Source organism: Coenobita brevimanus, chromosome 70, assembly GCF_032717465.1.
Source record: "Coenobita brevimanus isolate Jiangsu-jjx chromosome 70, ASM3271746v2, whole genome shotgun sequence".
NCBI classification, from domain to species: domain Eukaryota; kingdom Metazoa; phylum Arthropoda; class Malacostraca; order Decapoda; family Coenobitidae; genus Coenobita; species Coenobita brevimanus.
Window position 1 is genome coordinate 48,861,170 of NC_137023.1, and position 14,240 is coordinate 48,875,409.

The 14,240-nt window shown below is 42.2% G+C and overlaps 1 protein-coding gene across 1 annotated transcript in view; it reads right to left on the reverse strand.

Annotated features, from left to right (window-relative positions):
- The window catches only part of Ziz (dedicator of cytokinesis protein Ziz), a 251,109-nt gene that overhangs the window by 101,077 nt on the left and 135,792 nt on the right, over positions 1-14,240 (reverse strand). The window contains exon 22 of the mRNA XM_080277570.1: positions 5,408-5,701. Coding sequence (XP_080133696.1) covers positions 5,408-5,701 — 294 coding nt within the window. The remainder of the gene's footprint in view (positions 1-5,407; positions 5,702-14,240) is intronic.

A 14,240-nucleotide genomic window follows, 5' to 3' on the forward strand; every position in this document is an offset into this window, starting at 1 on the left:
AAGTTCACTGTTCTAACAGTTTATCACACAGTGAAAAAATGTATAGCAGTGCCTGACTATACAGGGAAAAATGCCCAAAAGTAGGGGAAATAAAGCAATAATCAGATAGACATGAAAGATTCCCAGACTCAAATGAATCTTCCCCATATGGTCAATTTAAATTTGGACAGACTAAATGTAGCGAGGTCAGTTAGGGTACAAGAAATGTGAAACTTAAGAAACTACTGTATGCACCAGGCAGTGCCAGTTACTTTTCTTCATTATATACCGTATATACGTAGCTAGTCAGCTGCTTTCACTTCTACTCATTTTCATTTAACTTACCAACATGCATCTCACTCTTACTTTTAACAAAATATTCTAAGGGTCTGCAGCTTCTTCAGTGGAAAATAATAAAATGCTTACTGTACATAAATATGCACCAGGCAGTGCCAGCCTGTCTTCTTTTCTGTTACCACTCATACCTAGTTGGTCACCTGTTTCAGTTCTCCTCATTTCAATTTATGCATCTCTCACTTTTAATAAACACAGTGACCACATTCTTAGTGCCTATAGCTAAGCAACTGTTCAGTGTGAATGAGACAGGCATATGGTGGACTGGTAAATATAATGGAAAAACATTTTTAATAATAAAAAATCACATTAACATAATATACAAGCGATTGCATAAGAATTACACAATGATTACATAAAACGACCATCAGAAAATTAGTACTGACAGGATTTGCATTTTGATGGCATCTTAGAAATGAAACTCCTGCTGATAATGAGGGAGACCTGTATTGTATGGATTTGGCCTGTGTTCCTTGATATATGATAGATCAATATGCAATACAAAATGTTGGCCATTATTTCAACAGACAACAGAGAAAAGAAGAGGAAATGCTTGGCTTGGGTTTGGTATTTAATACATTTGTCCTGTAGGTCGCAGGATGCACTCCCTATACAAGATCTTGGTTCAGTATACAGTATAACAGGAGTTGTCTGGTAAGGTCAATGGGCCTGTAGTAATCTCTCAATTATCCAGGATAATTCAGCCAACCCTCACGCTGGATACTGCAGAACACCGGATATTGCGCAGGTACTCTACTTGAGAGGAGCATGTGGGGTGAAATGGAGGGACAGGCTGACGAATGAAGAAGTGAAGGAACGTTGTGGGATGGATGTGGATGTGGCTGAGAAGGTTAGGAGAAATACACTGCGGTGGTTTGGACACGTGGAGAGAATGGAGAATGAAAGACTGACTATGAGGGTGTATGTAGGTGAGATGGAGGGAGGGAGAGGGAGGAGATGACCGAAGATGAGGTGGAGGGATGGAGTTGAGAGGTATATGAGGGAGGGGGGGTGAGTTGGGGGAGGGTAGTCAAATGACTTGGAGGCATTTTGTCTGCGGCCACCCTTTGTGGGATTAGGGCGTCGGGCTATAGATTTTTTTTTTTTTTCTTTTAATAACAGAACGGAGGAAGGAAAAACAAATTAATAAAAAAAAATAATCCATACACCAGATTACTGGTGTCCTCTGTTCGTAAAATATCTGTAACAGTTAGACTTGAACTGCTGTGGGTTGAAATTTGGAGGAAAACAGCTCTGGGGAAGCGAGTTCCAGAGAGATGCAGTTCGGGGAATGAAAGAATTCTGACAGGCAGAAGTTCTGCAATATGAATGAGTGACATTCCAGTCATGAGTGCTACCAGATGCCCAAGTAGCACGAGGGAAGGCATGGAGAGGTGGAACTATGGACGCAACTTCGTCTGAGCATTTGCCAAAAAAATATCTGTAAAATAATGCAAGGGAGGCAACATTCCTTCTTACTTGCAGGGGAGGTAGTTTATTTGTAATGGAGGGGTTGTTAATAATTCTAACACCTTTGTTCTGAATTTTATCTAGTTGTTTTAATGGAACCTCTCCACATCCATTCCACAGGGGTGAGCAATATTCAAGCTGAGAGTGCACATGACTCTAATAAATTATAGTTAACTGCTCATCAGCGAAGAAGTTACAGACTCTGTACAATAATCCAAGTTTCTTTGGGGCAGTTTTTTAAATCTAACATGAGAGGTCCAGCTGAGGGCATTGTTAAGTGAGACACCGAGAATTTCAATACTTTTGGAGATGGGAATATTAGTGGTACTGAAGGTAATGTACGAATCTGGCAATATCTGTCTATTAGTAAACTGTATATATTTAGTTTTACTAGCATTAAAAGAGACACGGTTGTTTTGTCCACATTCACTGATCGTAGATAGGTCTTGATTTGTGGAGATGGCTCTACTGAGTTGAGAGGTAGAGATATTAGACTTTGTAAATGGGTGTCTGAGTGTGAATGAACTATGTAGTGTTGAGTCATCTGCGTATGAATGGATGGGATTGTGGGTGACAGATAAGAGATCATTAATATGAACCAAGAATAGGGCTGGCGCCAGAACTGACCCCTGTGGCATGCTGGCGTTAACTGAGTGGAAAATGGAATATACATCATCTACTTTTACTCTTGTTTTCCTATCACTAAGATATGAAGAAATCAAAGCAACAAAAGACATTATAGATAGATAGACCCTCAATCAGCTATCCATTTGGCACTGAACCGGATAATATGTCATTACCCTAAGCTATCTGTCTCAACCCTCTATCCGAAAAACTTTCCCACAATATTACCCATGAGTTAAAGACTTAAAATTACAGCGGAGCCCTGTGGTTAGCGACATCTTCGTTTGCAGTTTCATGGTTAGTGGTGACCTGCAAATATTCCCAAACACCACGTTTCATGCGAAAACCTCTCTGTTAGCAGTGAGAAAAACGTAAAACCTGCTAAACGATGAGGAGTTCTGTGGGTTTGTGCAGGAGCAGCGGACAGAAGAAATGCAGCACAGGATGGATGTGTTGTGTGGAGAGGCAGAGGCAGCAGAGGCACAGGAGGATCGAGTTGCCAGAGGTGGTGAGGTGCAGTAGCCTCACCACCTGCCTCAGAAATTACACCCCCATTCCTTCCATTAAGCACCTCACTCCAGCCTTCCAAGAGAGTTTCCTTGGACCTTGCCTACTATGTACTTTGTACTTATACTAGTTTCTTTTCAGGCATGATCAGTAAATTTCACACTGCATAAATGGGATTTAGGGGGAGTCGACATGGGACCCGGAACCAATTAGCCTATTTTCCATTGGATCAATGCCCCAACTTTAGAGGTTTCATGGTTTGCGGTGCTTTTCACAGAACCAGTTAGGTGTGAAATGCATGGTTCCACTGTAGGCATAAAATACAGTAGTGTTAATACAGTACATACAGTACTATAATCACCAGTAAAGTGCGCTTTGTGAGAGCATGACGAGCGAGCGGGTGCCATGTTATCAGAATTTTCCTCTGATATAAAATTAAAGGTGGAATTTCTGATATCTAACTGCTAGAGTTGATGCCAAAAAACAAAGTTACAAAAAATATCTTTTTACACTTAATTTCGTAACTGAGGGGTCCATCGATTAGAGCTGAACACTTCCTTGGAGAACCTGAGATTCAAAGAAGTTCCTACGACGAAAAATCATTTTAAATTTGATTTCGTAACTGAGAGGTCCACCGATTAGGGCCAAACACTCCTTTGGAAAACTCAAGATTCTAAGGAGTTCCTACACCTTTATGGATTAGTTTTTGATAACAAAATTTATTGAAAGAATGTATCACATGCAGAAAGGGGAGTAAACATAGCTGGAGGGTAGAGTAGTACACAAAGCAGTACGGTATACTTAATCCCATGTGGTCTAGTGGCGAATAGCTCCCACAAAGATTACACCAGCAGAGGGGGCCACAGGCTAAGTCACAGCACTAGGGGGTTGCCACGGTGTGGGTCACAAATGCATAAGGCACAGCTATGTCCTCACTATATGGCGTCCATGGGTGAGACCGAGAGAACGACAGTACACTTGGGGCATCAGGTGGGTCTGCCTGTGCACTGATTGGGTTCCGTGTCTGAGCTGGATGATATACTGTACATCACTGCCAACACATGCACAGTAACGCCAACTGCTTCCCGTTTCTGAGCTGGTTATTTCCTGATTTCACCAAATATTGTTTCAATAGAGCCCAGTGAAAAAAAACAGGATGTTGCATTGGGACAGATTTTGCAACAATGGATAATTTAGATTTTTAAAATTTTTATGCAAGAAAGAAGGAACCAAAGGCCAGGAGTTTGCAAAATTGTTCCCTCCTTGAAAAAACAAAACAAGATAACAGAAAGCCAAATTCCGAGTTCAGTATAAACGGGCCCATTAAAGCATGATCTCACTGTACTCATATTACTTCAAAAGAGTAATATAAACACTCTAGCACAAAGCTATACAAGCTTAATATGGCTGCTGTTGTTGCTGTTGTTGTCTTTGTGGTTTTTAACCCCAGTCTGTCTGGCCAAGCAGATCTGTCAATCAGAGCATGCAAACCGGTTCAATAGGGTTATCCTACAGGAACAGTACAGTAAATACACTGTGCAGGTAACCGGCATCCATTTATGGTAAACAGCATCTCAACAGGGTAAGACCAGAGTCCTTTCTACAACAAGGTGCAGGGAAATAGGAGGAAGTTTGGCTCATGGTTGGATGCCACAACTTCTTCCTAGGGTGCACAACGTTACCATATGTAGGCTCCTCGTCAACACCTTAACTTTACAGTCAACTCCATACAAGCATTAAAGGATCATCATTTCGTACAACCTACATTAGGACATAACACACATAAGGCATTTTACTCCAAGCATCAAGTCATGTTCAAGGACATCAAAGAGCCATTCATTAATGAGGGTCAAAATAATGATAATGAACAATACACAGTAGGTGGGGATGCTCACCATCCATTCACTCAATATAGTGCTGCTTTAAGGTGCCTACCCTTTCCTCTCTTCCTTCATTCCTTCCTCTTCTGTCTTTCTTTCCTTTCTTTCTTCTTCCTTCTGTCTATGGGTGACTCTACACTTAGTGACAAGCCAAATGGTTTCTGTACACCAGGTAACCATTTATCACGCTGGATGGAAACCATATAACCAGATTATGGCACCTGGTGGTTTAGTGGGTAATTAAAGCACTCCAATCAGATTGAGCAGGTGCAGGTTTATATCCATGGGGTGGTTGGGATCTGCTGCTCACACGATGCCACTCAGGGATGAGTGAGGTTGATCAGTCTCATCTTAAATGTCAGGACCAACATGCCTAGCCTCAAGCTCCTACGCTTCTCATGGGGCAACACTGAATTAGACAATGAATGAAAGAATGAATGAAAGGATAAATAATCCCAGAAAATGAAATAATATACATACTTTATCTATAAAAATTGAAATCTCTCCTATAACAGGAAACAAACTGATTTCAAGGCCTGCCCTCACTAAAATACTTGTAACAGAGGGACTAAATAAGTTTCCTTTGCTCCTACCTGGAGTGAGTCTTTGTATCATCTTGATGAGCATCATCCTCACCCTCTTCTTCAAGCAGATCAGAGTTGGCTACTGAAGGTGCTTGGTCTTCAGACTCCAGGCTGGATGATGACCTACCATTGACAAGAGTGGCCTGAGGGGCTCCGAGTCCACCTGGTCCAGCAATAATGGCCAAGTACGAAGAGTCACCTGCTATTCGTCCTCCCCCTATCCCAGACAAATCACCACGGCCAGATCCTTTACGTGAGGGGGTTCCACTGTAGTTACTGATGTCCATACTGCCACCACCAGACCTGCTGCAAACATCATATTTTGGTTAACAAGGAATTATTATAACTGGCAACTGTACACGTCCCACTAAATGCACAGGGTACAACCAAAACCAACAATGAAACTTAAACAACTATTACAGGTACTACAGTATTCGAAAATGAAAGTGGTGCAGCAAAGTTGATGAGAATTTGAAAACCAAGAAAGAGATGGACAGATGAAATGGAGAAGTACAGTGTACTTGAATGAGACAGGCTGGGAAGGGCACAAAACAGAAGTTGTAAACAGCAACAAAAAGGTTTAGAAACTTTTTTGTAGCAACCCTGGATGAATTATAGGACTGGACATATGGCAACAGTCTGACTCAGCTGTTTTAGAATTAAGACAGTAAACAACCTAATGAAATGAGAAAGATTAATCAAGATCATTTTTGATGCCTCAGATTGTTAGTATTTCTCGCAGTTGAACAAAACCTTCTCATCTAAGCCTCAATAAAACACCAACTGGGGTGAAAGGTTTACCAGAGGCACTTAGTCTCCTACAGGCAGGGATGGGAAAGGAAAACAAAAATAATAATGATAATGATAATAATAATAATAATAATTCATCCATCATCCATCATCCAATCCTACATTGCCTCATAAGGAGCGTAGAAGCCCGGGGCTAAGCAGTTGGTCCCGACATTTAAGATGAGACTGACCAGCCTCACTCATCCCTGAGTGGCATTACATGAGCAATCAACTCCAACCACCCCTTGGATATAAACCTTCACCGGCTCAATCCGACTGGAGTGCAATAATTACTCACTAAACCACCAGAAGCCAAAATTTGGTTATATGGTTACCACCCAGCGTAGTAAATGGTTTCCTGGTGTACAGGAAACCATTTGGCTTGTCACTCAGTGTAGAGTCACCCACAGGCAGAAGGAAAAGGAAAGAATGAAGGAAAGAAAGACAGAAGAAATAATAATAATAATAATAATAATAATAATAATAATAATAATAATAATAGTAATAATAATAATAATAATAATAATAATAATAATAATAATAATCTATCTATCTATCTATCTATCTATTGCCAGACGCCTCAATCCCATTTGGGGTGGCCACAAACAAATTGCCTCCAAGTCGCCCTGTCCCCCGCCATTTCACTGCCCTGCTCCCAACTCACACCCCCCTCTCTCATATACCTCTCCACCCCATCCCTCCATCTCATCCTCGGCCTCCCCCTCCCTCTTCCCCCCTCCACCTCACTCACATACGCTCTCTTCGTCAGTCTTTCACCCTCCATCCTCTCCACATGGCCAAACCACCTCAGTGAGTTCCTCATAACGCTTCCTATCACATCCACATCCACACCACAACGCTCCTTTATATCCTCATTCGTCAGCCTGTCTCTCCATGTGACTCCACAGGCTCCTCTTAAATAACTCATTTCCACTGCTCTCACTCTTGACTTCTGTCCTTCCAACAACGTCCAAGGTTCACTTCCGTACGTTAGAGTTGGTATCACAATACTGTCAACTAGTAACTTTTTCACTTCCATGCTCACTTCCCTGTTTCTTATCACTGCTTTCAAAGAACCAGCAACCTTTCTTCCTTGCTGTACCCTTTCAAGCACTTCATCCTCCAAACCTCCATCCTTACTCATCACACTACCCAAGTACTTAAACGCACTCACATTTTCCAATTCCTCACCATCCAACCTCGCTGTCCATTCACTGACTTCACCTCTCTCAAAGACCATCACTTTACTCTTCCCTACATTCACCTTTAGATTCCGTTTCTTACAAACTCTCCCAAACTCATCCACCAAGCCTTGCAGCTCCCCTTCGTCTTCACTCAACGACACAGTATTATCTGCAAACAACAGTACACGGAGTTTCCAAACACTATCCTCTCTCACCAGGGCCACTCCAACATCCACTACCCTACCTTGTACCTCTTTTATTACCCCATCCATGTACAGATTGAACAACCATGGAGACATGGCACATCCCTGTTTCAACCCAACTTTCAAAGAGAAAAATTCACTTAGTTCACCATCCACACACACTGCAGCCTTCGCACCATCGTACATGCTCTTCACAGCATTCAACAACTTCCCATCTACTCCATATATTCTTAACACTTTCCACAATCCTTGTCTATCCACCCTGTCATATGCTTTCTCCAAATCCATGAAAGCCGCATACAACTTCTTTCCCTTCTCTAGAAACTTTTCCACTAAAGATCTAAGAATGAATATCTGATCTACACAACCTCTTCCCTTCCTAAAGCCTCCCTGTTCTTCTCCAACTAATTTCTCTGTTCTTTCTCTAACTCTGTCAATAAGTATCCTACCATACACTTTTCCTATTATACTAAGAAGACAAATGCCCCTATGATTACCACACACTTCTTTTTCCCCTTTTTCCTTTGTACAAGGGAATAATTATACCTGACTTCCAATCCTCCAGGACTCTACCTTCCTCCCAGGCCAATCTGCACATCTTCCACATCCATTCTACTACTATCTCCCCCCCATGCTTCAGCATTTCACCACACACTCCATCAATACCTGGGGCTTTCCCCGATTTAACTTTCTTCATTGCTTCCACAACTTCTATCCTACTGATTTCTTCCTGTCTTCTCACCTCCCTCCTTCTCCCAGCCATTCCCCAGCCACTTATACTCACATTACTTCCATCCTCTACGTTCAACAATTCCTTAAAGTGTTCTCTCCATCTGCTCACTTTTTCTCCCTTCACCACTAGTAATCTACCATTTTTATCTTTCACTCCCCTGCTAACTTCACTTCCACCCTGTCTTTCTCTTTTCACCTCTTTCCAGAACATTTTCTTACAGTCCCTCCACTTTACACTCAAATTCCTTCCAAATTCCTCATCCACTCTCTTCTTACTCTCTCTTACCGATCTTTTCACCTCTCTCTTTCTTTCTACATATAACTCTCTCTTCTGCCTCTCAACTTCTTCCACGCCCCTATTTCTCATCCATTCATTGTATGCTTTCTTCTTTTGTGCCACAGCCTGTTTCACCTCTTCAGTGCACCATGCTGTTCCTTGCACCCCCCCTCCGTCTTCTCTTCCTTCCACACACCACATCACATGCTGCACATATTTCTTCAGTAATTATCCTACACACACCTTCCATGTCTCCCATCTGCTCCAATTCATATTTGCCCAATTGTTCCTCCACTTCTCTCTTGTACTCTGCCTTTTTCTCATCCTCTTGTAACCTTTCCACTCTCCTTGCAACTACTCCTTCCTCTCGTCTTGCCCTTCTTCTATTCCTCCATCTTACTTGAATTCTAATTCTGGCCACCACCAAGTAGTGGTCAGAAAGTCCACTCCCCCAACCTCTATATACTCTTGCATCCATTACACATCTTCGCATCCTTTCATCCACACACACATAATCAATCATTGCCTTCCTTTCATTCAGTTCACCACCTTCTCATCACTCGCCATGTATACCTGTGGATCATTTTATGCCTGAAGAGGGTATTGGCTATCACCAACCCCCTCCCAGCACAAATGTCCACTAACACACTCCCATTCTCATCTATCTCAGCAGGCACACCCCACTCACCAACTATTCCATCCATCTTCACATTCCCAACTTTACCATTCATATCACCAATCAAAAACACTCTCTCATTCCTTCCAAACTTTTCCATGTACACTTCTACATTTGTCCAGAACTCTTCTCTCACTCTTCTAGCACGATCTTGCGTTGGCGCATACACACACACATTCACCCACATTTATATTCCAACTTTCAACTTTACCCACACAATCCTTGACCCAATTGATCCATACTGTCTTATGCTCCTCTTCCATCTTTTACTCACAACTATACATACTCCTTCCCTTTGCCCTCTCATTCTCATCTACTCCTGCACATACTGTATACCCCATCCATACTCCCATTCTCTCACACTTTCTCCTCTCCATTTTGTTTCAGTTATTCCACATACATCCACTTTTGCACCCTCAAGCACCTGGACAATCTCTCTCTCCTTCACCTCATTATTCGCTCCCCTAACATTCCACGTTCCAATAACCATGTCCTTTGTCCGGTCCTTGGTTGTCATCGTTTGGTCAGTCCTTGTCCGAGGCTTACTGTTTGTTTTTTTAGTTAGTTGTTTTCCGGGGAGGGGCACTAACCCTCCACTTTAGTTGCTTTTTATGACAAGCAGGGATACTGGGGGAGTATTCTTGAAAAAAAAAAAATTACCCCCAGGGGGTAGGCAAGGAGCCTACAAACCGTTCCTTCCAGGAAAAGAATCAAAGACAATACAGCAGTGTAAATTAAATAAAATCTATTGCTTCTACTCCAATGTAATTCTTGTAATTAAATTAAAACATGGAAACAAACATATGCACACATATTTTATCACAATTAATTTATACCATAGTTAACCCCTTCACTCTGATGACATAGCTATTTCTTCAAGAGAATTTTTTTTTGCAGTTCTGAAAGAGCATCTAAAACTGTAGGAGTTAATTAAGGCCATATCATACATTTTGGGTAGGAAAAGTCTCCAATAAACTGAAACTACAGGAACTGGGACTAGCACAAATATAAATGTGTTGCCAGAATGAGGTGGGTAAAACAGTGCTGCTTAAAGTTTCTTCATACTGAACAATACACTGCTGCAGCTGAAAACAAATACAGTCCTTCAGTCCAAGAATGCAATTTCTATATAGATGCTATTCTTGCTGCACCCAGGCAACTTTATTTAGTTTAGGGGAACTCCATAGGAGAAGAATTAATGAAAAATATATTTAAGTCACCCAATTCAGATATACAGTATTTATACTAGGGTAAATACTATTTATTTATCTATCTATCTATAGCCCGACGCCCTAATCCTGCAACGGGTGGCCACAGACAAAACGCCTCCAAGTCGCTCTGTCACCCACCATTTGACTACCTCCCCCTAACTCACTCCCCCCTCCCTCATATACCTCTCAACTCCATCCCTCCACCTCATCCTCGGTCTACCCCTCCCTCTCCCTCCCTCCACCTCACCTACATACACACTCTTAATCAGTCTTTCATTCTCCATTCTCTCCACATGTCCAAACCACCTCAGTGTATTTCTCCTAATCTTCTCAACCACATCCACATCCACCCCACAATGTTCTTTCACTTCTTCACTCGTCAACCTGTCCCTCCATGTCACCCCACATGCTCCTCTCAAGTAGCTCATTTCCACTGCTCTCACTCTTGACTTGTTCCCCTCTTGCAAGATCCATGCCTCGCTTCCATACGTCAGGGTAGGGATCACAGTACTATCATGTAGTGACTTCTTAACTTCCATACTCACCTCCCTATTTCTCATCACTACAACTGCCTGAAATAACAATCATCGTCATCATCATCATCATCAACATCATCCGGACCTCCTTTCCCACCCTAGGGCAGGGTGAGGAAAATTTCAATAATACAATTGAAAACATGCCATGAGAGAGCAAGGCATTACCCATGTAACTATGTGCTACTTCTAATAATGCTTGAAAACTATCACAAACTTCCGTATATATTGCACAGTACACTACTTTTTCAGTTCCACAGGCATTTCTCACATTAAATATACACATGATTTAATGCTGAACAAATAATAGCCAAAAAAGTATCCACTGTAATAAAACTCTGGCAGTATGCCAGCATACATGTGTGCCATCTAAAATACATTGTTACAATACACATTCGCCAAATCTTGGGTTATCTAGTACAGTTGTCTAGGTTTATTTATGACACCTTTGGATGTAATCATCATCATCATCATCATCATCATCATCTCCATCATCTGGACCTCCTTTCCCACCCTAGGGCAGGGTGAGGAGTAGCAACATCCAAACAGTCCAAGTTTGCCCAATCCAATGGGTCATGCTTCCTTTCACTCACCATTCATGCCCAAGGAATCCTAGCTCTATCTGATACGCCAAAATCATTCACCACATTCTGTAGCTTCACTTAAAAATATCCGATACAGCCAAGTCGGACGCTGTCACGTTAGAAAGGGGTGCTAAATCCCTGATCATGCACTTCTCACAACATTCACCCAGCCTGCTCAATCTCTCGTCAGTCCCCTAGCCTCACCGACTTGCATACCTCTCTTCCTCACACACTCATCCACCATATCCCTCCAGCTTCTCCTTGGTCTAACTCACCTCCTCCCTCCTTCAAATTCACTCAGAATATACCTTTTTCACCACCCGATTGTTATCCATCCTCTCCACATGACCATACCATCTCAGTACACTCTCTTTGATTCTGGTGTCCATTGACTTCCTCACTCCACATCTTTCACAAATCACATTATTTCGTAACCTATCCACTCTCTGAACTCCACGTACATTCCTCAGCAGTCCCATCTCCGCTGCTCTCACTTCTGACTTTTCATTTTCAGGCCACACAATAGACTCACATCCATATGTTAAAGTTGGCACTAACACTCCTTCACATAAGCCTCATGCAGCTGTAATACTCAAGCTTCTGTTTCTTATCAAGGCCTTCATTGCACCAGCTACTTTCCTTCCTTATGTCACTTTACTTTCCACTTCTTTTGCACATTTTCCTCTATTTTATATCACTGTACCCAGGTATATGAACTCTCGTCAACTCCAGTCTCTCTCCATTCACTGTAACATCACACTGGAAGTCACCTTCTCCTTCAATAACCATCACTTTACACTTTTCTAAAAATAATAATAATAATACCATAATCATAATAACAATAATAATAATCATCTATCTTTATCTATAGCCAGATGCATTAATCCTGTAAGAAGTGGCCACAAACAAATCGCCACCATGTCGTAGTGCTCTCCGTAAAAGCCCCCTCCCTCCAAATCATACCCCCCTCTCTCTCATATACCTCTCCACTCCACAAACATAATCTGGTCTTTTGTTTTTCAAAAGTGAATGCCACTCAGGGATGAGTGAGGCTGGTCACTCTCATCTTAAATGTCAGGACCAACTGCCTAGCCCCGGGCTGCTACGCTCCTCATGGGGCAATGTAGGATTGGATGATGGATGGATGGATGGATGGATGGATGGATGGATGGATGGCCAGGTCCTCCTAGGGAACTGACTAAAACATGACACTCAAATAAGCTTTTACAATTACATGAACAGCAACATCATATATAGACATCATCAGAAAAAAACAAAAACAAAAAGTGACAGCAATTCTTTCTATCAATCTATTGCCAGATGCTTTAGTCCCACAAGAGGTGATCACAAACAAATAACTTTCATGTTGCCCTGTCCCCCGTCATTTCACTGCCCACTCCGCAGCTCACACCTCTCCCTCTCATATACCACTCCACTCCATCCCTCAATCTCATCCTCTGCCTCCCCCTCCCTCTCCCTCTCCCTCTCCCCCCTGCCACCTCACTCACATACACTCTCCTCGTTAGTCTCTCACTCTCCATCCACTCCATATGGCCAAACCACCCCAAAATATTTCTCCTAATGCTTTCTATCACATCCACATTCTTGCCACAATGCTCCTTCACTTTTTCATTTGTCAGTTATTCTCTCCATGTAACCCCATGTGCTCCTCTCAAATAACTCATTTCCACTTCTCTCACTCTTGACTTGTGTCCATCCAACACGGTCCAAGCTTCACTTCCGTACATCAGGGTTGGTATCACAATACTCATGCGGTGACTTTCTTACTTCCACTCGCAAAGGTTCAGAGATGACAGTGATTAGGTGGATGTGCAATGAGTCATTAAGTGCGTAGGCCTGGGCAGGGCGAGGTTTACAATGAAAGAGTTAAGAGGTAGGATAGGGTTGGAGTATATTGGTGTTGTGATGAAGAGTGGTAGACTGAGATGGTCTGGGCATCTGGTGAGGATCAGGGAAGACAAATGGGTGCAGAAAGTAAGAAGTGTTAAAGTTAGGTGTATGGCTGCAAGAGGTAAACCGAAAAAGACCTGGGACGAGATCATTGAGTGTGACCCAGGGATAAGGGACTGAACAGGGAGGCTGCCAGATATCAAGCAGCATGGAGAGACGCCATAGGTGACCAAGGCCGATGCATGCAGGAGCCTTTAAAAATGAAATGATGCTCACTTCCCTATTTCTTATCACTGTTTTCAAAGAAGCAGCAACCTTTCTTCCCTGTTGTACTCTTTCAAGCACTTCATCCTCCAAACTTCCATTCTTACGCATCACACTACCCAAGTACTTAAATGCACTCACATTTTACATTTCCTCATCATCCAACCTCACTGTACATTCAGTAACTTCACTTCTCTCAAAGACCATAACTTTACTCTTCCCTATAATCACCTTTAGATTCCATTTCTTACACAAATCTCCCAAACTCATTCACCAAGCCTTGTAGTTCTCCTTCATTTTCACTTCACAATACAGTATCATCCCAAGATGTGAGCCGACTGATAAATGACTGAAAAAATTAGTCTGGTCAATCAATTCAAGGAATTCTGCTGAGACGGGTTTCAACTGTGGGCTGTCAATCCAATACTGTACCTGAAATCACCACAAATGATCAGAACACCAGATTTAAAAGAAAAAA